Below are 24,641 nucleotides of genomic sequence, written 5' to 3'. Positions count from 1 at the left end.
GAGTGCAACCCCCCTTATAAATTAAAAACACTTTTTATATATTTAACACCATTATAAATGCTGGAGGCAAAGCGGGGTTTAGGGTGGAGGCTGACAGCTCATGACCCCCTGAGGGGTCCCGACCCCCAGTTTGAGAACCCCTGGCCTAGGGAGGTTGTGGAATCTCTGTCATTGGAGGTTTTTAAGAGTAGGTTAGACAAACACCTGTCAGGATGGTCTAGGTAATACTTAGTCCTGCCATGAATGCAGAGGACTGGACTAGAAGACCTCTCGATGTCCTTTCCAATCCTAGACTTGTATGATTCTATGATTATATATTGTCCACCATAACATGTGACTGCAGGGTGCACCGGCATGTTATGGCAGCACACACATTACAAACTATACATACACCGGTATGTTATAGGAGAGTCTCCTGTAGCAGGCAGACCCCTGGCATATTATTGCTGGGTTTCTCATAACACATACTCATGCTTCTCTCATAATGCGCACGCAGTGGGATATTATAGGGTCTCTGTATAGCCATGCACACAGTACTAAGTAGTCATTGTAGGGCATTTGATAACATGTACTTTCAAGTGTTTTATGACAGGGTTTCCCAGAGCATTCACACAGTAGCTTGTTACTGTAGGATCTTCCACTGCCATGCACACACTGGCATATATCATTGGGTCTCTGATAACCTGCACATACTAGCATGTTTTTAGGGCCTTACACACCAGGGGCAAACTGGTTTATTACTGTATGTTCCCTTACAGATTTGCAAACACTGGCTTGGCACTGCTTCATTAAGGTCACCCGTCCAGCTGGTTTAATTTAGACGTACATTGAAGTCATGTCTGCGCTGGACCTATTTCAGTGCACAGTAGTTTTCACAGTTTCTCCCTGCAGCAGCCTGCATTACTTCCTCTTTACTTTTCCTTTTGAGGCCAACCCATATAATATTTGCAAGACGCTCTCACTCCCCGGACAACAAGAACTGCAGGTTGTCTTCACTTCTCACAAATCTCCCCAGCCAAGTACATTTGCATATCCCGGAAACATCTAAAGACAGAAAGAGAGAGGGGGGCTCAGAAGACGTATCTGGGAGCTGTCTTGGTCTCTCTGCAGCACTTTCTTACCTGGCTTACAGGGACCAATTCTGAGTCACAAGAGCCAGCCTCATGGAGGGGGAACGAGGCAATCGAATGACCGTGTTTAATCTCGTGGCTGTGTTTGAGGATCCCAGGTAAGGAGAAAGTTTCCTGACTGCTAAGTGCAAATCAGGACTCAGCGAGCAGGAGATGGATGGAGACAGGTTCAAGGAGAACAGGGGCTGAAGGGAAGTCTGTGAATTTGCTGATCATTAGAACTCAATTCAGTCCCCATTCTCCCTCTCCCCACAGTGAGTTCTGGGTATAGTCTGCTCTTCACAGGACCTCCAGGGTTACCCTGATTTATTATTGCTCATTTAATATCTATTTTAGCGCTGGTGCCAGATTTGCAACCCCACAACGCTGCAGCTTTGCAAAAGTTCTCCATTCAATCACGGAAGGACCAGGGTAATGCAGTGCCTGTTTTCCCCAAACAGTCCTGCCAACATGCCTCCACCATGCCCTGGGGGGACCAGGCCAGTGGCTCAGAGGGAGTTCAGTAATTGTGGCTTTTAGTCCGCAGGCTCTCCGCTGAGACAGCCAGTATAGGAACTAATAGTCATGGCAGGAGCTAATTGTCATTCGATGCGGACACTTGGCCACTCAGAACTTTACTAAGACCATAGTCCAGTTTGTTATTTGCAGTGATCTGATTCCCAGGTATGTTTGCACATGTGCCTAAGAAACCTACGCCAAGAACGGGAACAGAATATATTCAATTAGAGGAGAGATTATGTTCATTTTTTGATACCCTATCAGTTTGCAACATTGCCTGGTAAAATAATGTGACAGCTCAGAATAAATGGAAGACAGAAAGGTAGTGCAGTCCAATGGATAGTGCACTGAACGAGAAGTCAGGAGACCTCATCACCTCCTCTCCTTGTGCCTCAGTTTTGCCATCTTTTAAATGGGGATATTGATACTTACCCTTTTCTATAAAATGCTTTGAGATCTGTGGATGAAAAAGTCTATATAAGAGTTAATGATGATGGTGGTGATTAATATGTATTACTGTAATGCCTAGGAGTTCCAGTCATGAACCAGGACCCCATTGTGTTAGATGCTGTACAGACACTGAACAAAAAGATTCTGCATCTCACTCACATATCACGGTTCAGTGTCCTTGAACTCGGTTTCACTACAGATCAGTCAGAATATAATGGCAGAGGAGAATCTTTTGCCCAGGTACAGCCGTTGAATGTTTTCAATTATCTTGTTGAGATGGGTTTGCAGTTTTCTGCAGGTCTTTTCTGAACTGATTCATTTCCCTGTGTTGACTTACTGTGATCTCTATGGCTTTATGCCAATTAAGTGACATAAGTAGGTGTAGAGGAAAGTTTGGTACTTAGCACGGCTCATGCCTGGCTTTGTATTTTTCTATTTATTTTAGAGCTTTATCCTGCTGCCCATCACCATAGTATCTGGGAACCTTCCAGGTAAAAACAGTAACAACAGCCAAATACCTAATGGATTTCATGGAGGCTGGCACAGTTCCTATTTCAAGGTCAATACTCTGCTTGGGGTTAGAGTTTTTTAGATTAAATTTCTCTCTTTGCTTGGCAGTAGAAATAGAAGGAGGCATCAGGGGTGGGGTTTAGAGGTAGAAGGGGTTGTCAAGGGCTGTGAGTACCATTCTTATGGCGGAAAGACTCTTTCAGAGAGGAAAGTTTTTCCAGCTTCCTAAAGAAAGTTAGACTCCAGATTCACCCAGTGTGCTCAGGAAGTTTGTTCTATAGCAAGATCCCCTCAAATGAGAGTGCTTTGTCTCCAGCTCTCACATGCTTTGTCCTGAGCGTTGTGATCTGCATGATCTCGGCCGCGTGCAGCTATTCCTGAGATCCAGATTTGGTCTGTGATGTGGCTGGGGCTTGATTACTTTCATCGCTTGATCTTTTCATCAGATTTGCTGCCGTGGCAAATTTTTGTTGATCTCCAGCTACACTTTGTAAGAGGAAATAAAAGTGGGGTTTGTGGTTTGTTTGGGAGATGGGGAAGCTGGAAACAAAATGCAAATGCCAATTGTGGAACAGAGAAAAGAGTTTAGCCAGGATCAGCACAACTGAGAATGCACACAGAAATGGAGAAGTTTCCCACCGGCGCACAGTACTAGGTGTACACATGTTCTCTAGAATAAAGGTCTGAAGGAAGGACCCTCAGAAGACCCAGCAGCTTTAGAAAGAAAGACAGGCATGCTCCTGATGTACCCTTGTGAAGGCATTGTGTATGCATGTGTGAAGGGTGTGCATAAGGGGTTGCCATGAAAGCGTGTGCATGTATGGGGTTGTGTACATGGTTTTGTTTGCATGTGCAAAGGTGTGTGCATATATGAGTTTGTGCATTAGGCTGTGTGTACAAGGATGTGCATGCATGAGGGTGAGTATGTGTCTAAGGGGACTGTATTCCCACACACACACATTAGGGATGTGTGCACGTGGGAGGGTGTGTGCATTCCTGAGTGTGTGGATGAACGTGTGTGCTTGTGGGAGATGTGTGCACGCACAGTGGGTGCATTGGCAATGAGCGAGTTAGAAGAACTTATATAACTGGGGGGAGGGAGGATGGTCTACAGGGAGGGATGTGAGTGGGTCCTGGCCTGCTGGAGGGTGTCTCTGGGCCTAAAATCATAGAATCATAGGACTGGAAGGGACCTTGAGAGGTCATCTAGTCCAGCCCTTGCACTCATGGCGGGACTAAGTATTATCTATACCATCCCGGACAGGTGTTTGTCCAAACTGCTCTTAAAAATCCCCAATGATGGAGATTCCACAACTTCCCTGGGCAATTTGTTCCAGTGCCTATTCACCCTGATAGTTAGGAAGTTTTTCCCAATGTCCAACCTAAACCACCCTTGCTGCAATTTAAGCCCATTGCTTCTTGTCCTATCCTCGGAGGTTAACAAGAATAATTTTTCTCCCTCCTCCTTGTAACAACCTTTTATGTACTTGAAAACTGTTATCATGTCCCCCCTCAGTCTTCTCTTCTCCAGACTAAACAAACCCCATTTTTTTCAATCTTCCCGCATAGATCATGTTTTCTAGACCTTTAATCATTTTTGTTGCTCTTCTCTGAACTTTCTCCAATTTGTCCACATCCTTCCTGAAATGTAGCACCCAGAACTGGACACAGTACTCCAGTGGAGGCCTAATGAGTGTGGAGTAGAGTGGAAGAATTACTTCTCGTGTCTTGCTTACAACACTCCTGCTAATACATCCCAGAATGATGTTGCTTTTTTTGCTACAGTGTCACACTGTTGACTCATATAATATTTAGCTTGTGATCCACTCTGACCCCCAGATCCCTTTCTGCAGTACTTCTCCCTAGGTAGTCATTTCCCATTTTGTATGCATGCAACTGATTGTTCCTTCCTAAGTGGAGTACTTTGCATTTGTCCTTATTGAATTTCAACTTATTTACTTCAGACCATTTCTCCAGTTTGTTCAGATCATTTTAAATTTTCATCCTATCCTCCAAAGCACTTGCCACCCCTCCCGGCTTGGTATCGGCCACAAACTTTATAAGCGAACCACACTCCGGGGAAACCTTTCCATTGCTGCTCTGCCCTCTGGGTTCTGCTGGGGAAGGGTCAGGATGCCCTAGATGCAGGCCAAAGCAGCCCATGCTCTGGGCATGTGATGAACCAGCAGCCAGGCCTCATGCCCTCCCTGGCCAGTACTGCCCACATTTTTGGGCTGCACTAGTTGTCTCCGCGTCCCCTGGCAGAGCAGACGTGACAGGTGCCCTGCACCAGTCAGCGACCCCTTTGCCCCCGGCCCCATGTAGGTGATATCACTGGTGGTTGCAGCGGTTCACAGACAAGGAGGGGTTGCTGAGCCCAGGGCCGGCTTTAGGCCGATTCGGCTGAATTGGGCCCCCCGCTAAGAGGGCCCCGCGCCGCAGCTCTCCACCCTGCCCCCAGCTCACTTCCCCCTCCTACCCTCCCCTGAATGCTCCGCCTCCTGCTCCTCCCCCTCCCCTGCTTTCCACGAATCAGAGGTTCGTGGGAAGTCTGAAAAGAAGCAGGGGCAGGCAGGCAGCACCAGATAACCCGGGGTGGTGGGGGGCGCGAGAAGGGCTCCGGAGAGGCACGGCCTAGTCCAGCCCCGGTTCCGGTCGAGTGCGCCGGCCCGCAGCGCGGCTCCGGCCCAACCCGCGGCTTCGGCTCTGGCCCCCCGGCCCGGCCCGGCCCGGCCCCCGCGGCTTCGGCTCTGGCCCCCGGCCCGGCCCCCGTGGCGCGGCTTCGGCTCCGGCCCCCCAGCCCGGCCCGGCCCCCGCGGTGCGGCTTCGGTTCTGGTCCCCCGGCCTGGCCCGGCCCCCGCGGCGTGGCTTCAGCTGCGGCCCCCCGGCCCGGCCTGGCCCCCGCGGCGCGGCTTCAGCTGCAGCCCCCCGGCCCGGCCCCTGCAGCGCAGCTCTGGCCCCCCGGCCCGGCCCCCGTGGCGCGGCTTCGGCTCCGGCCCCCCAGCCCGGCCCGGCCCCCGCGGTGCGGCTTCGGTTCTGGTCCCCCGGCCTGGCTCGGCCCCCGCGGCGCGGCTTCAGCTGCAGCCCCCCGGCCCGGCCCCTGCAGCGCAGCTCTGGCCCCCCGGCCCGGCCCCCGCGGCGCGGCTCGGCTCCGGCCGCCAAGGGGCTCTGGGCCGGACCCAAGCCCGGCGAACATGGCCGGAGCGCGGCTCGATTCCTTCCTTGCAGCAAGCCCCGCCCCCAGGAATCGGGCCCCGCTCTTGCTAAAGCCAGCCCTGGCTGAGCCATGTGGAAGGTGATCACAGGTAGGTAGGCAGAGGTTGCGGGGAGTGGGATGGGGTCTGGCCTGTATGACTTTGCATTGGGCTGCACAGGGCGTCGAGGCTGGCACTGGACCATGACCAGAGGAATAAGAATGCTGTGCTGTTTCCATGATCCTAGGGCAGAAAAACCCTGCCGGAGTCCTCGCAAGGAATCAAGCCAGCCCCCGACCAAGACCAAGCCAGCAGCACCGAACTCCCCAGCATCTGCATTGCTCCCACCCACAGTAGGCAGCAAAGCTCCGAGCAAGGCCAGAGAGGACAGAGCAGAGCCGGAGAACCAGCATGAGGGGCACCAGCCTCCCCTGAGGACAATCCAGCCGCCCCAGCGTCAGGAGCCGGAGGAGAACCCGCCGCAGGGTCGGAGAGGGCTCACCGTCAAGTGTCTCAGTTCCTTCAAGAGCAAAATCAACAGCAGCAACTGGCGGAGTCAGCAGTCAGTGGATTCCCAGCCAGGCAGCGAGTTAAGCCCTGGAGGCAGCAGGAACCAGGTCATTCAATGCCTCTTTCCCTGGGGGGTATTTAAATGCTGGAGGGTAACTGAGGAGATACACTATTAGCCCCCAGTACAGATGGTTATTGTTCATAGAGGGCCATCGGTGCACATGGCCCCGATCCCAAACAGAATAGCATTGAAGCTACAAGTCATAGCTTGGTAATGAACTGCTGTGAAGCACTGAAGCCTGAGGCTCAGCCCAGGGTGTGTGGTTAGAGCAGAGACCTTGGAGAGGCAGAACTGCAGGTTTCGAATCCTAACTCTGCCACTGACTCTCTGTATGACCCGGGGCAAGTCACCTCACCCCTCTGTGTCCCAGTTTCCTCCCCAGGAAGGCTGACCTTTTCAAAAATCCAGACAGAGGCTACTCTGAGAAGTGGCCAGATTTTCAAACGATTGCTGGGGAGCTCTGCGGCAGCTTAAATGGGGAGAATACTTTACCCGCTGCATCAAAGGGAGCTGTGAGTCTTAATTCTTGGTGAGGGCTTGTAGAGTATGGGAAGCTCTTGGATGACTGGTGCTGCAAAAAAGCAAAGTCTTATTAACCCTAGGTATAAGACAGTAATACTCTGCGGGCCCGATGTAAATCAACCTAGTGCCATTGACTTCTATGGTGCTACGGTGCTTTTCACCAGCTGAGGATCGGGCCCTGCATTTCTATAGTTATTCCCATCTAGATATCTCAACGCACTTTCCAGACCACAGTGAGTTAACCCTTAGAGCACCTCCCCACCCCCGCAGCTTGGTGTCTGCCCTGGGGCAGCTTCTGTATCACTGTTATAACAGATATAAACTACTACAGGCGCACGGATCTTGTATAAGCTGAGACACTTTTGCTTCATGAGTTTGTTAAGATCCCTCCATGTTCCACTCAGCTGATAATAATGAGGTCAGCCTAGTGCCTAGAATAATGGCATGAAAACCACTGTGTAAAACAGCTGTCCCTGGGCCGGAGAGAAATCAGAATGGAAGCCTGCTAGCGTGGCCTTGAGCATGGCAGGTTGGGGAGAGACCTGGTCCCTGAACTTCAAAGTTATTTAGATGTCTAATTCCCATTGAAATCAGCCAGCTGCTCTTACTAAAAAGACCATGAACTCTTTAATATCCATGGAGAGCAGGCAGGATGCTGCTTTTTAAAGTTTTAGCCAAAAGACCTTTCCCCCCTGAAAACAAAGCGGAAAGGGGTCCCAGCTTGTCTCCCTGAGAGCGTTGAATCAGCCCAGCTGGCATTTGGACTTGTCTGCAGGGAGCCCAGGGGTAGATGCTTAGACCCTTTAGCCACGCTGCACCAGTCCCTCTCCTCTTCTCTCTCTCTCTCTCTGATGTGTTAATGAATATAGGACTGCCCTGATTTCATGCCACATATATGGCCTATGGAATGCCAAGGGGAATTGCCTTAGACCCATTGGGACAAATTCATCCCTAAGCTGATCTGGAAAAACTCCACTGACTTACACTCAGGCTGGATTTGGCCCTCTGTCAGGTCACCCATTGTTCCTACCTGCCTGACCAAACCCATTTTTCCCTCTGCCGTACACGCAGGATCCCGAAGAAAAGAAAATTGCATTGGAGCTGTTGGAAACAGAGCAAGCCTATGTCAATCGACTTCACCTTCTGGACCAGGTCAGGAAGTAGCAGTCAGTCTCTAATGCCATCTGACCCAAACAGTTCCGTACAGGGCTGGAGAGTAAGAACCCAATGGCCTAGAGCAGTGGTTTTCAAACTTTTTTTTGGCGATCTAGTTGAAGAAAATTGTTGATGCCCGCGACACAACGGGGCTGGGGATGAGGGGTTTGGGGTGTGGGGGGGATCAGGGCTGGAGCAGAGGGTTGAGGTGTGGGGGTGAGGGCTGTGTGGTGGGGCTGGAGATGAGGGGTTTGGCTGCGGTGGGGGGCTCAGGTCTGGGGCAGGGGGTTGGGGTGTGGGAGGGGCAGGACTCTGGGCTGGGGATGCAGGCTCCGGGATGGGGATGGGGATGAGGGGTTTGGGGTGCAGGAGGGGGCTTTGGGTTTGGGGAGGACTCAGGGTTGAGGCAGGGGTTTGGGGTGCAGGAGGGGGTCAGGGCTCTGGGCTGGGGGTGCAGGCTCTGGGGTGGGGCCTGGATGAAGGGTTTGGGGTGCAGGAAGGGGCTCCAGGTTTGGGGGGGCTCAGGGCTGGGGATCAGGGTGCAGGATTGGGTTACAGGCTTACCTCGGGCAGCTCCCGGTCAGCGGCACAGCGGGAGTGCTAAGGCAGGCTTCCTGCCTGTCCTGGCCCCGCAGACCATGCTGTGCCCTGGAAGCGGCCAGCAGCAGGTGCAGCTCCTAGGCAGAGGCATGCAAGTGGCTCTGCGCAGCTCTCGCACGCAGGCACTGCCCCCTCTCCCTCCAGCTTCCAATGGCCGCAGTTCCCAGCCAATGGGAGTGGGGAGCCAGTGCTTGGGGCTGGGGCAGCACACGGAGCCCGGTGGCCCCCCCCCCAGGAGCCAGACCTGCTGCTGTCCGCTTCCGGGGCACAGCGCAGTGTCAGAACAGGTAGGGACTAACCTGCCTCAGCCAGGCAGCACCCCCGACAGGACTTTTAACGGCCCGGTCGGCGGAGCTGACCAGAGCTGCCGCGACCCAGTGCCTTCCATTCCGCAACCCAGTACTGGGTCATGACCCGCAGTTTGAAAACCACTGGCCTAGAGGCCACTTGCCTTAACACTAAGGCACAAAGATCTGATGGGACTATCTGTTACGCACCTAAGGCCTTTGAGCCTATTCCTCGAGGCCGCCTCTTCATCTCATTCCATCACCCCCAGAAAGAGTCTTTGCACCCCTATCTCACATGCCTTGGTTACTGTTCAAGTTGTCTCTGCACCCCAGGCTGGGCAACCAAAAGGAATCTACTACATCCCAGGTCCAGAGCAGTTACTTTACAGATGCATGGGTGTGTATGGGGATAGGATCACAGAAATGCAGGGCTAGAAGGGACCTCGAGAGATCATCTAGTCCTGCTCCCTGCGCTGAGATAGGACCAAGTAAACCTAGAGCATCCCTGACAGGGGTTTGTCCAACCTGTTCTTAAAAACCACCAACGATGGGGATTCCACAACCTCCCTTGGAAGCCTGTTCCAGAGCATAACTATCCTGATATAGTTAGAAAGTTTTTCCTAATATCCAACCTAAGTCTCCCTTGCTGCAGATGAAGCCCATTACTTCTTGTCTTACCTTCAGTGGACATGGAGAACAACTGATCCCCATCCGCTTTCCAACAGTCCTTCACATATTTGAAGACTGTTACCAGACCCCCTCCCTCAGTGTTCTGTTCTCAAAACTAAACATAGCCTCCTTTGCTCCAAACCATTCAGCGCTGTCACCCCTGGAACATGCTAACTTGCCCCCAGGACATCTCTGCTCCTAGGCCAGCTCATCTGATTACCTCCTAAGGGAGCACAGCTCCTTCGCTCGTTAGAGAAACGCCTACGCCGCTGACCTATATTCATCCCTGCAGTGTATCCCTGATAGCCCCACGCCCCTTTGATAGCATCACCCTTCAGGAAGTGCCTTTGTTCCCATTAGTCCCTGACACATCCGTGCATTTCTCCCTGGAACATTCTATTACCTCTCAGTCCGTTCCTCCCTTCCCAGCCCTTTTGTATCTAGGACCAGCTGTGAGTGTCCTTCCACCCTAGACACTATTCCACCTGGAGCCACATGGTCCCCAGGCTGCTTGCTTGTCTCTAAAGGAGCCTCTGAGTTCCCTTCCTCAGTGAAGTGAAGGCTCCCCACTCAGGATGCTGAGGAGCAGCAGAAACGCTCACTGCCCCTTCCTATTACTGTACGGTTGGGAATGTGTCTTTCCAGGTGTTTTTTGCAGAGCTGATGAAGGAAGCCAGAAGCGGGAAGAGCATCCCGGAGGATGTGGTGAAAATGATCTTCTCCAATATCTCCTCCATTTACCAGTTCCACGCCCTGTTTTTCCTGCCAGAGCTGCAGAAACGCATGGAGGATTGGTGAGTTAGGGGGAGCCAGGACGCCTGGGTTCTATTCCTAGAATGAAGGCGGGAGGGGAGCACTTGTGAATTGGGGCTTACGATCAAACCTGAATGTTTACCTGGTCTGCTCTGCAAGCCAGTGTGCTGGAAAGCACTTTCTCAAGACCATTTGAGCCAGATGCTGATACTCTTCTTCATGCTGAGTGTGACCTTATTTCATTGACTCATGGAGTCAAGTGCTACTCAGTGTGAGTAAGGGAACCGGATTCCTGCCCATTATTATTTTCATTTGCAGGTGCTTGAAGCCTGCTTGACATTTTGGCCTCCATACACAGTTAGCAAATCTGATGTGGGTTAATTTTTTGGTAACGCTGTAGGAAGTGCCAGATTATTTCCCCAGGGCTGCCAAAATCTCCCCGAACATGGACAGTGGTAGTGTCAGCTTTATGTACACACACAGAGACACAGGTGTTTACCCACGAAAGCTTATGCCCAAATAAATCTATTAGTCTTTAAGGTGCCACCAGACTCCTTGTTGTTTTTACAGAGACACTGTCTCTCTCTCAACCCTGCGCTGTATATACAACCCTGGGCACGAGAAGGGTGTTCAGTCTCCATGACCCTTTCACCCTTGGCCTCTCTGCTGAGACTTTCAACCAAAAATGATGGAGACACTGAGGCACAGGGGGAGTGACTTCCCCAAGACCATATAGTGATCAGCGGCAGAGCTAGGAGATCTCATGATGCCTAGTTCAGGACCTGTCCAGGGTCAGTTGTGATGGGACTTTAGTACCATGGACACCTGCCCTCTAGAAACCCAACTGATGCCACCAATTCAGCGTCAGAGTCAGTAATTGACCTCTGGTCTCCTGTGTCTCAGTCCTGTGCTCTACCTGCTAGGCCACATTACCTCAGTCTTGGGTTGAGCCAGAACCTCGTAGGGTGCTTGCAGAAGCCCTGTTGGGTCTGACACAGAGGGATGAGAGCTGAAGATCCGTTGAAACACTGTCTGAAATGTGTAATGACTCTTAATGCAACCCCTCCCCGAACCAATCTGGCCCCCTCCCTTCCCCGGCCTCTTGCTATGTCAGTGGCAGGTGAAAAGCCGATTCAGTTTCTCTGGGCAGCTTCTGCGGCCCGTTCCACTGACCTGGCAGGGGTGCTTATCTCCGGGGTTCTGCCGGCAGGAGCTCCAATCCCAGGATCGGGGATGTCATCCAGAAGCTAGCCCCGTTCCTCAAGATGTACGGCGAGTACGTGAAGAACTTCGACAAGGCGGTTGAGCTGATCACCACCTGGTGGGAGAAGTCCCCCCCCTTCCAGGAGCTCATTGTGGACATTCAGGTGACGCTCCACTAGATCTGGAAAGAGGCTCAGAACCACCTGGCCTCCTTGGCTTTGATGCTCAGCATGTTTCCTGGTGGAGCCCCTTTACCCAAACTGGCTCCTCCAGGCCGGGCTGAGGCGGGTCGGGGTGTGTGCGAGGAGCCCGCACTTCCACTGTGTGGGTGTGTCTCTCCCTCTAATTTTGGTTCTCTGCTGTCCCTTTCCAGAAGAGGGAAGTCTGTGCTAACTTGACCCTGCAGCACCACATGCTGGAGCCGGTACAGAGGATCCCACGCTATGAACTCCTGCTGAAGGATTACGTCCGGAAATTACCTCCAGAGTCACCAGACCGGCATGACGCAGAGAGTAAGAGCTCACCCTGGGGGCATGGGCCAGTTGTGGGGCTGGGAGTCAGGAGACATGGGGTCTAGTGGCAGCCCTGCAAGTGCCCCTCTCCACAATGCGGGTAGTGACATTTATACCCCTTTGCAAGGCACTTTGAGAGCCTCAAATAAAGGGGCAGAACAACTACAGTCCCGCCAGCGGATGTCTCTGGAAGACCTGAAGTGACTCAGACCAGGGGTTCACTAGTTAGGATGCCTTAGAACTGGCGCTGCTAACCACAATTCCAAAAGTCTTGTGATGTTCTCCTTGGCCCATTTGGTAGCAAGAACACGGAGAATCAGACGGCAGGTGTAACCTGCTTCCTGGACCCCCCATAGCTGACATCTAGTACCAGAGACCAGCGTTTAGCTCCTTAAAGTCAAATCACCCAAGTGATCGACGTTGTCTTCAGTAGCGTCACTTGAGCGTGTTGACTCCAGCCTGTCTTCTTCAGGGTGTGGAAGGGCTGTTGCTAGAGAGCTGAGGCCCGCATGTGCAAGATGCTGTGATTTTTGGTGCCTGATTTGAGACACCTTGCATCTGATTGTCAGATTGTTCTGAGCCTCTGCGGTTCCCACTTCAGTTGGAGCAGAGGGGCCGTCAGCAGGATAAGAAAAGCTGTGTTCCCCTTAGCGATCCCTGATGGCCCTGGAGGCAAAAGCATTCATATTACCAATCTGTGGCCTCCCAGGACTTCGCTGTGCAGCACACCCCGACCACTCCACAAAGTTGAGCAGTTCTGATTCCATCCAGTAAAGGGCAGTGGTGAGACACCCACATTCTCAGCAGAATTGGGCTGCATTAGTAGGAGCGTTGCCAGCAGATTGAGGGAAGTGATTATTCCCCTCTATTCGGCACTGGTGAGGCCACATCTGGAGCACTGTGTCCAGTTTTGGTCCCCGCACTACAGGAGGGATGTGGACAAATTGGAGAGAGTCCAGCGGAGGGCAACGAAAATGATTAGGGGGCTGGGGCACATGACTTACGAGTGTAGTAAGATATGAGGCCCTGAAACATAAACTCTTGTGTTAGAGGCCCAGTCTGAGGCCTGAAGCCTGAACCAAAGTACTTCCAGGCATTGCTAAGCAAAAGCTGGGTTGTGAGCCAGAGGCAGGCCCCACTCACAGAAGTTGGCGAGAAGAGGGTTGATAGAAGAAGGTGCATCCACACATAAGTGCTAATAAGAGGAACTTGTGCCAAGATGCCATCAGAACACTCCACAGAGATAACTAGGAACAGGCAGGTGCATCTTAAAGACAGGGTTGAAAGGACAACATGATGGATAGATTTGATTGAACCAACATGTAACGGGAGAAGCAGCACCCTAATGAGTAAAGGGGCTGCACCTCAATACGTCAGGAGGGATGAGTAAGCTGTTCTGCACCTTTATAAGAATAGGTTTGGAAGTACACATTGTCGTCCAGCCTAGGGGGCAGTGGAGTGTCCCACCACTGACTGAGCTGTGTCCATTGCCAGGGGGCACATATTCGTAGTATGTCCTGTAGAGTCTATAGGAAACTATTACTGTGCTTCGTTTGACAATACACCTGGCCGGGTGCCTTTGTACCTTACTAGAGTCTGTGGTCTTTGGGGGTTCTCTTGGGGTCTGCAGTGTCAACTATCTGTGCAGAACTGGGGCAGCACACAGAGGGAACACGCACGTAGCCGACTGTTATCATCATGGAACAAGAGCAGAGCACCACACCTGTAGCTACTGACAACAATGAGGAGAGGCTGAGGGAACTGGGGTTGTTTAGTCTGCAGAAGAGAAGAATGAAGGGGGATTTGATAGCAGCCTTCAACTACCTGAAGGGGGGTTCCAAAGAGGATGAAGCTCGGCTGTTCTCAGTGGTGGCAGATGACAGAACAAGGAGTAATGGTCTCAAGATGCAGTGGGGGAGGTCTAGGTTGGATATTAGGAAACACTATTTCACTAGGAGGGTGGTGAAGCACTGGAAGGGGTTCCCTAGGGAGGTGGTGGAATCTCCATCCTTAGAGGTTTTTAAGGCCCGGCTTGACAAAGCCCTGTCTGGGATGATTTAGTTAGGGATTGGTCCTACTTTGAGCAGGGGGTTGGACTAGATGACCTCCTGAGGTCTCTTCCAACTCTGATATTCTATGATTCGCCTCTGTGCTGTTCGCCTCTGCACTGTACTTTGGGGATTCTAAGCCTTTGTTTCTCTTCTGGTCTCATTGCAGAAGCCCTGGAAATGATTTTCTCTGCAGCCAAACACTCAAACGCGGCCATTGCAGAAATGGTGAGTACCAGCCCTCACGCTGCTCTTAATTATGATTTGTATCGTGCTAGCTCCTGGTTTCCCCCCAGCCAGAGGCCAGGACCCCACTGTGCTAGATGCTGTATATATATGTAACAGAGAGCACCCTGACCATATTCCATTCCCAAGCACCTGTGCTGGAACAGGGAGGGTCTCACAGGTACAGGGCTGCTGCCCTCCATCACTGCAATATCTGAGCACCTCCTGATCATTCTCCTCACGACCCCTCTGGGAGGCAGGGCAGGGCTGTTATCCCTATTGTACAGATAGGTAATCGAGGCACAGAGAGACTAGGGGATTTGCCCAAGGTCACACAGTGAGTCTGTGGCAGAGCATGGAATTGTCCTGATCCTCTGTGTCCCAAGCTAGTGTCCCAGGAGGCCAGGCAGGCAATTGGGGAATACATGGTGTAGCGGTTAAAGCAGAACCGGGGTCAGGAGAGAGAGATTCTATTTGTGACCTGCTGTGTGACCTCGCTCCACCTCTGTGTGCCTCAGTTTCTTTATATGTCAAAGAAGGTGATGATCCCTTAACTGCGTCTCCTGAGGTTGTGAGGTTTGATTCATTAATGGTGGTTAAAGTTCTTTGAGATCCTCGGATGGAAGGCAACAGGGAAGTGCCGGGCTCAGTGCAGAAATCACTGGATGATGTTCTCTGGCCTGTGCTATGCAGGAGATCAGATTAGACCAGAATGATTCTGTCTGGCCTTGAAGTCTATTATTTCCCAGCAGCCCTCGTGCTGTTCCCAGTTGGTATGCAAATATCACACTGGTCTCTGAGAGACAAGGCGGGTGAGATGGTATCTTTGATTGGACCCGCTTCTGTTGCTGAGAGGGACACGCTTTCAAGCTTACCTAGAGCTCTTCTTCAGGTCGCAAGACCTTGTCTCTCTAATGTCCTGGGACCAGCGCCACTGCAGCAACACTGCAAACACTTGTCTCTGCCCGTAGGTGAATAGCGGTTGCTTGTGGCTCAGAAAACCGGCAGCGGATGAGCCTTTACACTGCAGTGATAGGGAGTGGGTGGGTAGCCACATTGCAAGGCTCATTAGCCTGCATCTGGGGCATCCTTGTATTCTCAGGCCCTCAGACGGTGTAATTCAGTGGAGCTAGGTCGATATACACCAGCTGAGGATCTGGCCCCAGATTTCTGTGTAGACAGTATTGGAAGCTGCTCTCAGAACGGGTTAAGGAGAAATCAGTCCCAGCCCAGCCTGTGCAGGCCGTGTGCTAAGACATGGAGCCCCTGCGTTCTGAGGTAGGCACGAGCCGCCTCTGCCTAGGGAAAGAGAACCCTGCTTGTGCTGGGGTCTGAAACAGATGTGCTGGTCCAGAAAGATCCAACCCATCCCATCCGTCTGGAGTGAGTGGCCAGCTCCATGTGGCCAGAAGAGGAGGGAGACATCCTGCCTTGCCAGATCAGGGGTGGGCTGTAGTTCCCTGGCCGAAGTGAAGGAGAAACCCAGCCTGCCCTGGTTCTGGGGTGTCCGACCTCTTCCTTAGAGACCCTCCTGCGAGGGGAGGAGACGTTGAAAGCCAAGGTGGTAGATTTGGGGTGTTTTTTCTCCCTCTCCCCATCACCGGATCCTTTTCCTCCTCTTCTCCATTGGCCCAATCCTGCCGAGTTCTCAGTGCCTCCTGCACAGGGCTGAGCACTGCTGACTCCTAGGACAAACAAAGGAAGTCGTGGCACTCAGCATCTCTAGGATGGAGGCCAAGGTCAGTGGCTGCTGAGGGTGCTCAGCATCTTGCAGCATCAGCCCCCCCTGGTGTTTTTCCTCCCTCACCCCCCTCTGTTTTCTTGGCTCCCCAGGAGCGTTTGCAGAACCTCTGGGAGGTGTATCAAAGGCTGGGGCTGGAAGATGATATCGTCGACCCTTCCAACGAGCTCATTAAGGAGGGCCCCATTCAGAAAATCTCCTTCCGCAACAACACCACGTCGGAGAAGTATCTCTTCCTGGTAGGAGGGCGGCTGGGCCAGCCGAGGCGGGGTGGGAGGGCAGGGAAGGAAAGGAGAGGGTCAGCAGCACTACGAAGTGGAAGGCCGTTTCTGGGCGGAGGATCGATGGAAGAGGACAGGGTTGAGGGGAGAGAGAGAACAGAAAACCCTGACCGCTCGCAGGCTTGGCCGGGCTGGAGACTGTGAGCCTGATGTCCCCGCTGCTTTGGTCCCAGTGTCCAGGGCAGCCTGGGTGCATGGACTGTACAGATCTGGGAGTGTTGGACACCCATCGTGCCCAGGTGTAAATGGTACCATAAGGGGCAAAGCATGGAGGTCCGGGCCCTTTGCTTCCAAAGCCTCTGATCCCCCACACAAGGGAACCGTTCGGTTGCTCAGACAGTGCTTTGGAAATCCCTCGTCTTTGGGGGGAGTGTGGGGAGGTGTTGGGGGGAGGAGGGCAGATGAGCCATTTGAGTTCAGCACTCAATTCCAATTCCATTGGGATTTCGGCCCCTAACTCCATAGGCTCCTTTGAACCCCCGCACCCCACCCCAAGCATTGGTACCTATAGATCCAGAGCATGTGCTGCCAAACGCTGTTTTGTTGGACATTTGCCCTGGGCACCTGGAGATCCTGACTGGCGCTGCCAGAGGATGGTGGCCCGGTCCTGCCCCACCCATGCTCAGTGTACCATTGCTGCATGGTCCCCTCCAGCAGCTCACATCTGCTTCCTCACTCAGTTCAACAACATGCTGCTGTTCTGCGTGCCGAAGGTTATCCAGGTGGGGGCGGAGTTCCAGGTGCGCTGGCGGATCGATGTGGAGGGCATGAAGGTCAGACAACCCTTACACGTTATTATCACCTACATTTATACAGGGAGCGGCTTTCCCCCGCCCCAGAGCACCACTGAAAGGCAGCCACCTCTGGGGCGGAACATGGCTGCTGATTAATAGGGCACAGCAACACTGTATGACAGGAAGTGAAGAACAACTCTGTGTCCAGTGGAAACTATAGGAAAGGGTTGAGGGAAGCAGAATGTGATTTGGCCAGGGCAGCTGGTCTAATGCTTGGGAAAACATTCCCAAGCGACCAGGGCCTTGAATTTCCACCTCACCTGAACGAGCACCTCCCCAGTAGCACGACATGCACTGCTGACACAGAGGGAAGAGCGCCTCATGCTGCATTGCCCACTCTACTTTCTGGAGCACTTGGGGTGTTTTTCTTCTCCCTTTCACGTCCCTCGTGCAAATACTGCCAGGTGTGACCCTGCTTAGCTCCCGGTATCTAAGATCAAAGCCTGCGCTGTTATGGCACACAGCAGCTCCCTGCAGACTCAAGGCATGGCTATACTTGCAGATGTAGAGCACTTCGAGTTAAACCAGCCTTTGTAGAGCGCAGTAGGGAAAGTGCTGTAGTCTGTCCACACTGACAGCTTCAAGCGCACTTGTGGCCACATTTGCGGCACTTGCAGCGGCATTGGGAGCGGTGCATTATGGGCAACTATCCCAGCATGCAAGTGACTGCAAATGGGGAGGGGGTGGAGTGTGACAGGGAGTGTGTGATGTGTATGTGGGGGGAGAGAGAGTGGGTTTTGGTGGGCTGAGAGCATGTCAGCATGCTGTCTTGTAAGTTCAGACAGCAGCAGACCCTCCTTCCCCCCTGCCTCTCTCTCTCTCACACAGCATTCCACACTAATGGTTGCTTTGTCTCAGAGCAGATAAGCAGCCGGCTATAAGAAACGGAGCTTTCAAACACCATATCCGCATTCCTATAGCGAGTTCAAAACAATGACAAGAGTGGCCACTTCACTTAAGGGGATTATGGGACGTTTCCAGAGGCCGATCAGAGCGCAATAATGCAACACCTCGTTCACACTGGCACCGCGGCGCTCCAGAAGGGGCACAGCAAACATTATTCCTCTCGCCGAGGTGGAGTACCAGCAGCGCTGTAGCTGTGGAGTCAGAGCGCTCTACGTGCCTTGCCAGTGTGGACTGGGAGTGAGCTAGTGCGCCCGGGGCTCTTTTATTGTGCTGTAACTTGTAAGTGTAGCCAAGCCCTCGGAGCAGGCGTTCCTGGAGCTACGTCCAGAGAGCAGGCAAAGAGAGTTCTTAGGAGCCACAGTCAGCAGTGTCCATAGGGTCATGTTCAATCTGTGCTTGGGCTCTGAATCCATGGACTTAGAGCCATGGCATAGACCATACACACTTAGAGCCCTCGCAGCCACCGGGTGTCTGTACAGCTGAGAGGGAGACCCAGACTGGACCTTCCATGGGGCCGGCGGGCTCTGGCTCTAGTTCTAATGTCCCTCTCCCCCCCCCCCCCCCCCCGGGATTCCAGGTGCGGGTACTGAAGGATGTGGAATTCCCTCACTCCTTCCTGGTCTCGGGGAAGCAGCGGTCGCTGGAACTGCAAGCCAGGTAAGGGAGCGAGGGGCCCTCCTTCTCCAGCCCCAGCTGAGGAGCCCAGGGACATGCTCTAACCACTGTCTCCCCTTTGGCACAGGTCGCAGGAGGAGATGAACGCCTGGATAAAGGTACGACTGCGCACCGCAGCCCCTGGTCCCTGGCCGGGAGGGAGTCATGTGATTTTAAATATGGAGATACAGACTCGCCTCCTGTGGGTCCCAATCCGTGCTCTGCCTCTGCAGGTGGGAAGAGTTCCTTGTGCGCAGGTTCCAGCTTGCAATGGGCAGGACAGGCGGCGGAGGGGCTGTGTGGGGATCTGCATCCGTGGGGTGCTGTGGGGCCGTGCTCCAGGCTGGTCTCCTGCGTGGCAGTGCAAAGGGGTGGGTTTGGGGGTGTGTGGTGGCTTTCTGCGCTGGTGTGTTGCTCTCTCGGGGAGGAGTCCACCCCCCGCCATTCCTGCGTTGGTTCCCTGGCCAAGCCCCACTTAATCAGATGTAGTACCCGTGGCCCCTGCAATCCGTGGTCTTTGCTGTGGCAGCTTCCAAGGGAGCCAGTTGGTGCCAAAAGTGGAGGTGGTATTTGCACTCCCATGGGGAACTGGCCTGAGACCAGCTGCTCACGGAATTGGGCTGCCGTTGGGATGGGCTGTGACAGCCCTAACCCCCCTTTGTTCCTCAGGCATTCCAGGACGCCATTGCCAAGAAAGAGAAGCAGAGCGAGAGCTTCAAGACAGCAGTTCACGGGCCTGATGGGGAGGTCCAGGAATTTGCTGTAAGCTCCCCCTCCCCGCGGTCCTGTGGCTACTAGCTGCTCTGGGCTAAGGCATCCTTTTACCCTCAGGAAGCCCTGAAGAACTGGGGAGAGTCCTGTGGGGACGGGCAAGCTTCCCCCTGCCCCGCGGGGTAGTAGCAGAGAACGGCTGGAGGCAGAGGAAGGGTGGGCTAGTGGGGAGAGAGGTTGCATTATGGTCATCAGGTTCCTTTCATGACGGCTGAATCTGGGCCAGGATTTCGGGAGACCCCGTGCGGTGACACTAGGCGGCACAGGCTGGGAGCTAGAAAAACCCACAGGATCTGCCTGTGTCCAGCCGCCTGAATAGAGAATCCCTTTCATAGCCCCTGTGGCGCGCCCCGGCTCTGCTCCGCCGAGGTGACTGAGCCGTGCTCTCTCCTTTCCCCCGCGCAGTTCAAGTCGGAGGAGCTGGGACGACGGGCCCCGCAGTGGGTGCGGGACAAGCTGGTGACCATGTGCATGCGCTGCAAGGAGCCTTTCAACGCCATCACGCGCAGGAGGCACCACTGTCGGGCCTGTGGCTACGTGAGTGACCCCACTGCCTCCTTGTAGGCCGAGCCCTTTGGAGGGGCCAGCGAGGGGTCCGACTTCCCGCCCCCCGCACAGGAAGGGGTCACACAGTTCCCTTTGGAGGGGCCAGAGGAGGGAGAATAAAGCCCCTCGGTGTGGGGTGGGGGCGGCTAAGGGTCACCAGGAGAAGGAAAAACCCTTCCCCACAGGGATTCCCCACCAGGGGCTGGGGGATCGCCTGTTTACTGGTGGCGTGGGGAAAGAGGTGGGTGCTGTCTCTCAGGGCCCCACGGTGCCCGGCTCAGCCCCCTCCCTGCCCCTGATCTGGGTCTCTCTCGTGGGGCAGGTGGTGTGCGCCCGGTGCTCCGATTACAGAGCTCCGCTGCAGTACGACAGGAACCGGCCCAACCGCGTCTGCCTGGAGTGTTACGTCTTCCTGACGGGGCATCTGCTGCCCGAGGAACGAGAGGGGAAGCACAAGGGGATCCTCGAGGTGAGGCTGCAGCCGGGGAGGCCTCTTGCTCCGCAGTCTGTCTCTGGTTTCTTCCGCGGCTGCCCCTTTCCAGCCCCGCCCGCTTCCTGCCCCTGGGTCTCTGGCCTGCTCCTTCCCTCCTGCAGGGGAATCCGCGGCTACGTCAGCCCAGCTGGGTTCATGTCAGGCACAGCACTCCCACATTGCTGTGGCGGTCACCAAGTGGGGTGCTTTGGTGAGCTGCCCCTTGCCTCTGGGAAGCCCTGAGCAGGGGATTTCATTGGGCCCGTCTGCCCACCAATCTGTGGGGGGCGGGCGTTTTGCCTTTGTGTTCCCTGCATTACAAACGCAGGGATCGTGCTTGCTTGTCCCACCCACTGTGCAGCATGGGTTAATCATTAGAGCAGGGACCTGTCAGGCGGGAGTCCTGGGCTTTCTTCCTGCCTCTGCCACTGGCCTTGGGCACGTCACCTGTGAGCTGCTGGTGCTCATCGCCAGCCACATTTAAGTCAGTGGGAGTCTGGGGTGCTCAGCACCTCTAGGAATCAGGCCAAGCGCCTCTCCGTGCCTCAGTTTCCCCATCTCTATACATTCAGCCATTCACCTCTGGGTGCCCCAGATTCCCCAGTTATAAGGGGAGGGCAGGAATATCGACCTACTGCACATCGGGGTTTGTGAGGCTTGCGAGCTCCTGATGGGGAGAAGGGGCAGCTGGTTCTGTCCCTCCTGGATGACTGGATTTCGCTGGCCCGTGGTGTGCACTCCCTCCTGCGGCTGCTTGGGCTGGAGTTAAGGTTGCGTGGCGAGTGCTGTGACCCAGTGTTTCACATTTTGGAGCTGTCTTAGCCCTGGGGTGGGTCGCGAACTCCACAAGCCTCTCCTGGCTACCATACCTTGGCTGTGACTTCCCAGGGGAAAAGAGAGTGCTCTGTCCATGGTGCTGAACTGAGGCTGGTGCAGAAAAATCCACCTCTACAACCACAAATCTCCACGCAAACAGACCCACGCAGAGACACTGACACACACAGAGATACCACTGCTCACACGCAGACCCTCATCCCCATGTGCGCCTGCATTGACATGGCCACACAGGACTGTTCACACCCATTGACGGACCCAGGTGTGCGGAGACAAGGTGGGGAAGGCGATATCTTATTGGACCAGCTTCTGTTGGTGAGGGATACACACTTTCGAACCACACAGAGCTCTGCTTCCGGTCTGGGAAACTGGCTCAGAGTGTCACAGCTCGAGACAAGAGGGAATGGCTTGTTTAGCATAAGTAGTGACCACGTATTTCAAGGTATGTACCCACAGACACGTGTACGCACACGTGCATTTGAACACAGAAATATACACACATGTGCACCTGCAGACACACGACTGCACCCATCCGTGGATATCCATGCATAGGAAAACACAGATACATAGACGTGTGTGCGCACATGGACACACACATGTGGATGCAGCGGTTGTCCCACGGCTAATGGGATAGGCTCAGACCCGCTCCAACAGAATAAGGCGCCTTTCACCTTAGGATCCATTCCAGACTAGTTCCCAGTGAGGTGGTCAGATCTGGGCACTTGCCCTCTCCATGTTCCTCAAAACAGCCTGGGTTTGCTCTTCTTGATTCATTCAGAGCCCTCTTTGACATGGTAACAGTTACAAACCCACCCACCCACCCACCCGCCGAATTTGGATCTGCAGCCTGGGGGACACAGCATGGCTGAGAAGCAAGGGCAGTGATTTCAGCCACTCTCCAGTGCAGCAACCTCCCTGGAACCCCGGGGTCATGATTGTCCACGGTCCCCCTGTGTACTGTGCGTCCCAGGAGCTAAAACGCGTCAAGCTGGCCGGGTGCTTGGATGGGAGTGTCCAGTAATGGGCTGCTGCTTCACTAGGTGGCACTCTACTCTCCTAGTCAGTACTGAATGTAGTGCACCAGTGTGGCACTAGGGGGCACTGAGATGTCCAGGTTTCAGAATTTGGATGAAAAACATCAATCCAAGGTGCTGCTTGATCATGGTCATTAAAACTCTCAGGCAGTGTTTAACAGGTGGGATGTTAGACCCAGCATCCAGGCCATATTCCAGCAGGGACTGTTACATTCCACCAGCCTTTCGATCCCCTCCCTGTTCCAACCGAAAATGGGATTTTTCACAACTTGTACAAAGCTCTCACATTGCCATGCCATGTTAAACAGTTGCTGCTTTCCACCCCAGAGATGGGTGCATTTCAGCCATGGGTGAAACAGTCCCTATGGACTCTGTACATCGGTTTGCCAGGTGCTTTAGGACCCTAGAGGATAAAAGGTGTTTTATAAAGACAAACTGTGAGAACATAGGATTTGCCAGACTGGATCAGACCCTCTGTCCCATCTCTGACAATGGCCAGAACCAGAGGTTTCAGAGAAAGATGGAAAAAAATTTATAGTGGACACTTTTGCTTATGCACTAAAGTGCCTATGAGGGATGCTTCTTCCTGACCTGAGGCAATGGCTGGCTTGTGCCCTGAAGCAGGAGGGTTTATAATCCTTCTAAAACATTACCCTTTGTACTGTGGGTAGACACAAATGCCTAGCTCTCTTTGGAAACCTATTAAGCTTTTTGCCTCTGTGATATCATGTGGCAGTGAGTTCCACAGGTCAAACCTTCCCTCTGCCTTTGTATTAGCTCACTAGGAAGCCTCAGGGTAAGCCTGAATCCATGAGCGTGTGGAAGGATTATAAAGGGGGGTTCTTGGTTTCTTGGCAGAAAGAATCAGCGGAAATCTCGGGGCAGAGCCTGATGTGCAGTTTCCTGCAGCAGTTGGATAAGAACGGGAAAGGGGGAACGCGGGGCTGGTTCGTGATCCCACAGGACGACCCCCTGGTGCTGTACATGTATGCGGCACCCCAGGTAGGCGAGGGCTTGGTTCTCCTATTGCATTTGTATTGAGACCCTGCTCGAGTCGCAGCAGCCTGGCAATTCGTCTGAGTTGTGCAGCGTAAAGCTGGTGCTGGCTGTCTCCACTGGAGGGAGGGAGCAAATACTGACGCTAACAAGCCTGAGCCCCTGTCTGTCCTTCCCTCCCTCCAGGATGTCAAGGCTCACACCTCCATCCCCCTGCTGGGCTACCAGGTGAAGGAGCCGCCCCAGAGTGACCCCCGTCACCTCTTCCAGCTGGTCCAGTCCAAGCAGACCTACACATTTGTGGCGGAGACGGAGGAGCTGAAGCAGCGCTGGATGAAGATCATGGAGCAGTCAGCCAGGGGCAATGCTCCTCTCTCTGGAGAAGAGGAGGAGGAGGAGGACGATGACTCATTCGATGACCTGGAGTGATTGGGGCTCTCGGCAACCTCTTCTAGGCTGTCTATAGATGACTCCAATCCTTCATGTCAGAGAGCTCACACAGCAAGATCTAGTGGTCACAGCAAAGTGACAGGGACTCAGGAGACCTGGGATCCTATCCCCAGTTCTGTTGCTCACGTGCTGTCAACTTGGGCGAGTCACTGGACTTTTTTTTGTGCCTCAGTTCCCCCATCTCTGCAGTGGGGATGATGGTACTTACTAACCTTTGTAAATTGCTTTGAGGTTTATCAAGGCAGGGCAGCATAGCCCTTACTGTTCCCATTGCCCAGACCACACTGCAGAGGAAGGCGTGATTGGAGCAAGTAGTAAAAATTAATGTCGTTTGGCACCATGGGCGAGCAATCCAAGTACATAGCCAGGCTCCCTGGCAGATTTATACACGGGTTGCTAGCCCATGCCACCGTGTCTACATGGCTATTGTAAGCCGTGCTAGCTAGATGGGCAGGATAGCTAGGTGTGGAGGCCAGTAAGCCTCTGCCTCAGGCAAAGATGGCTCAAGCTGCAGAGTTTGGATCCCGCGGAGAAGGAGCCATCTGCAAAATTCAGATGTGACAGGAGGGTGGGATTTGGATCCGTGAGCAGAGCCTTTCTAGAGGATCTGACAAATGCCCCAGGACCCAGTGGGCAGTCCTCTTGGCTAATTAGCCATCCGCCTCTTCGTGGGAGGAGGGGAATGGGCTGGAGGATGCTGGGGAAAAGAGGTGCTGCTGGAGTCATGGAGGGGAGGGATTGGATGACCAAATAGAAGTGGGAAGAGATGGGATGGGGATGGGGGGGGCCATGGCAGGAGGTTCCTCCCATGATTAGCTTAACCCAGCCACTCCAG

At 53.7% G+C, this 24,641-nt stretch overlaps 1 protein-coding gene across 1 annotated transcript; it reads left to right on the top strand.

Moving 5' to 3' along the window:
- The first annotated feature begins 1,133 nt into the window (after nt 1–1,133).
- On the top strand, nt 1,134–24,616 carry FGD2 (FYVE, RhoGEF and PH domain containing 2). Its single transcript, XM_054027257.1, has 16 exons — nt 1,134–1,228; nt 6,030–6,399; nt 7,947–8,027; nt 10,232–10,380; nt 11,550–11,706; nt 11,916–12,054; nt 14,272–14,330; nt 16,161–16,307; nt 17,030–17,122; nt 18,627–18,706; nt 18,792–18,822; nt 19,373–19,465; nt 19,880–20,011; nt 20,343–20,489; nt 23,219–23,362; nt 23,543–24,616. The coding sequence occupies exons 1-16, from the start codon at nt 1,164–1,166 to the stop codon at nt 23,783–23,785; spliced, it is 2,130 nt and encodes a 709-aa protein (XP_053883232.1). The 5' UTR covers nt 1,134–1,163; the 3' UTR covers nt 23,786–24,616.
- The last annotated feature ends 25 nt before the right edge of the window (nt 24,617–24,641 follow it).

Source organism: Malaclemys terrapin, chromosome 4, assembly GCF_027887155.1.
Source record: "Malaclemys terrapin pileata isolate rMalTer1 chromosome 4, rMalTer1.hap1, whole genome shotgun sequence".
NCBI lineage: Eukaryota > Metazoa > Chordata > Testudines > Emydidae > Malaclemys > Malaclemys terrapin.
This window is presented reverse-complemented; position numbering and strand designations above follow the sequence as displayed.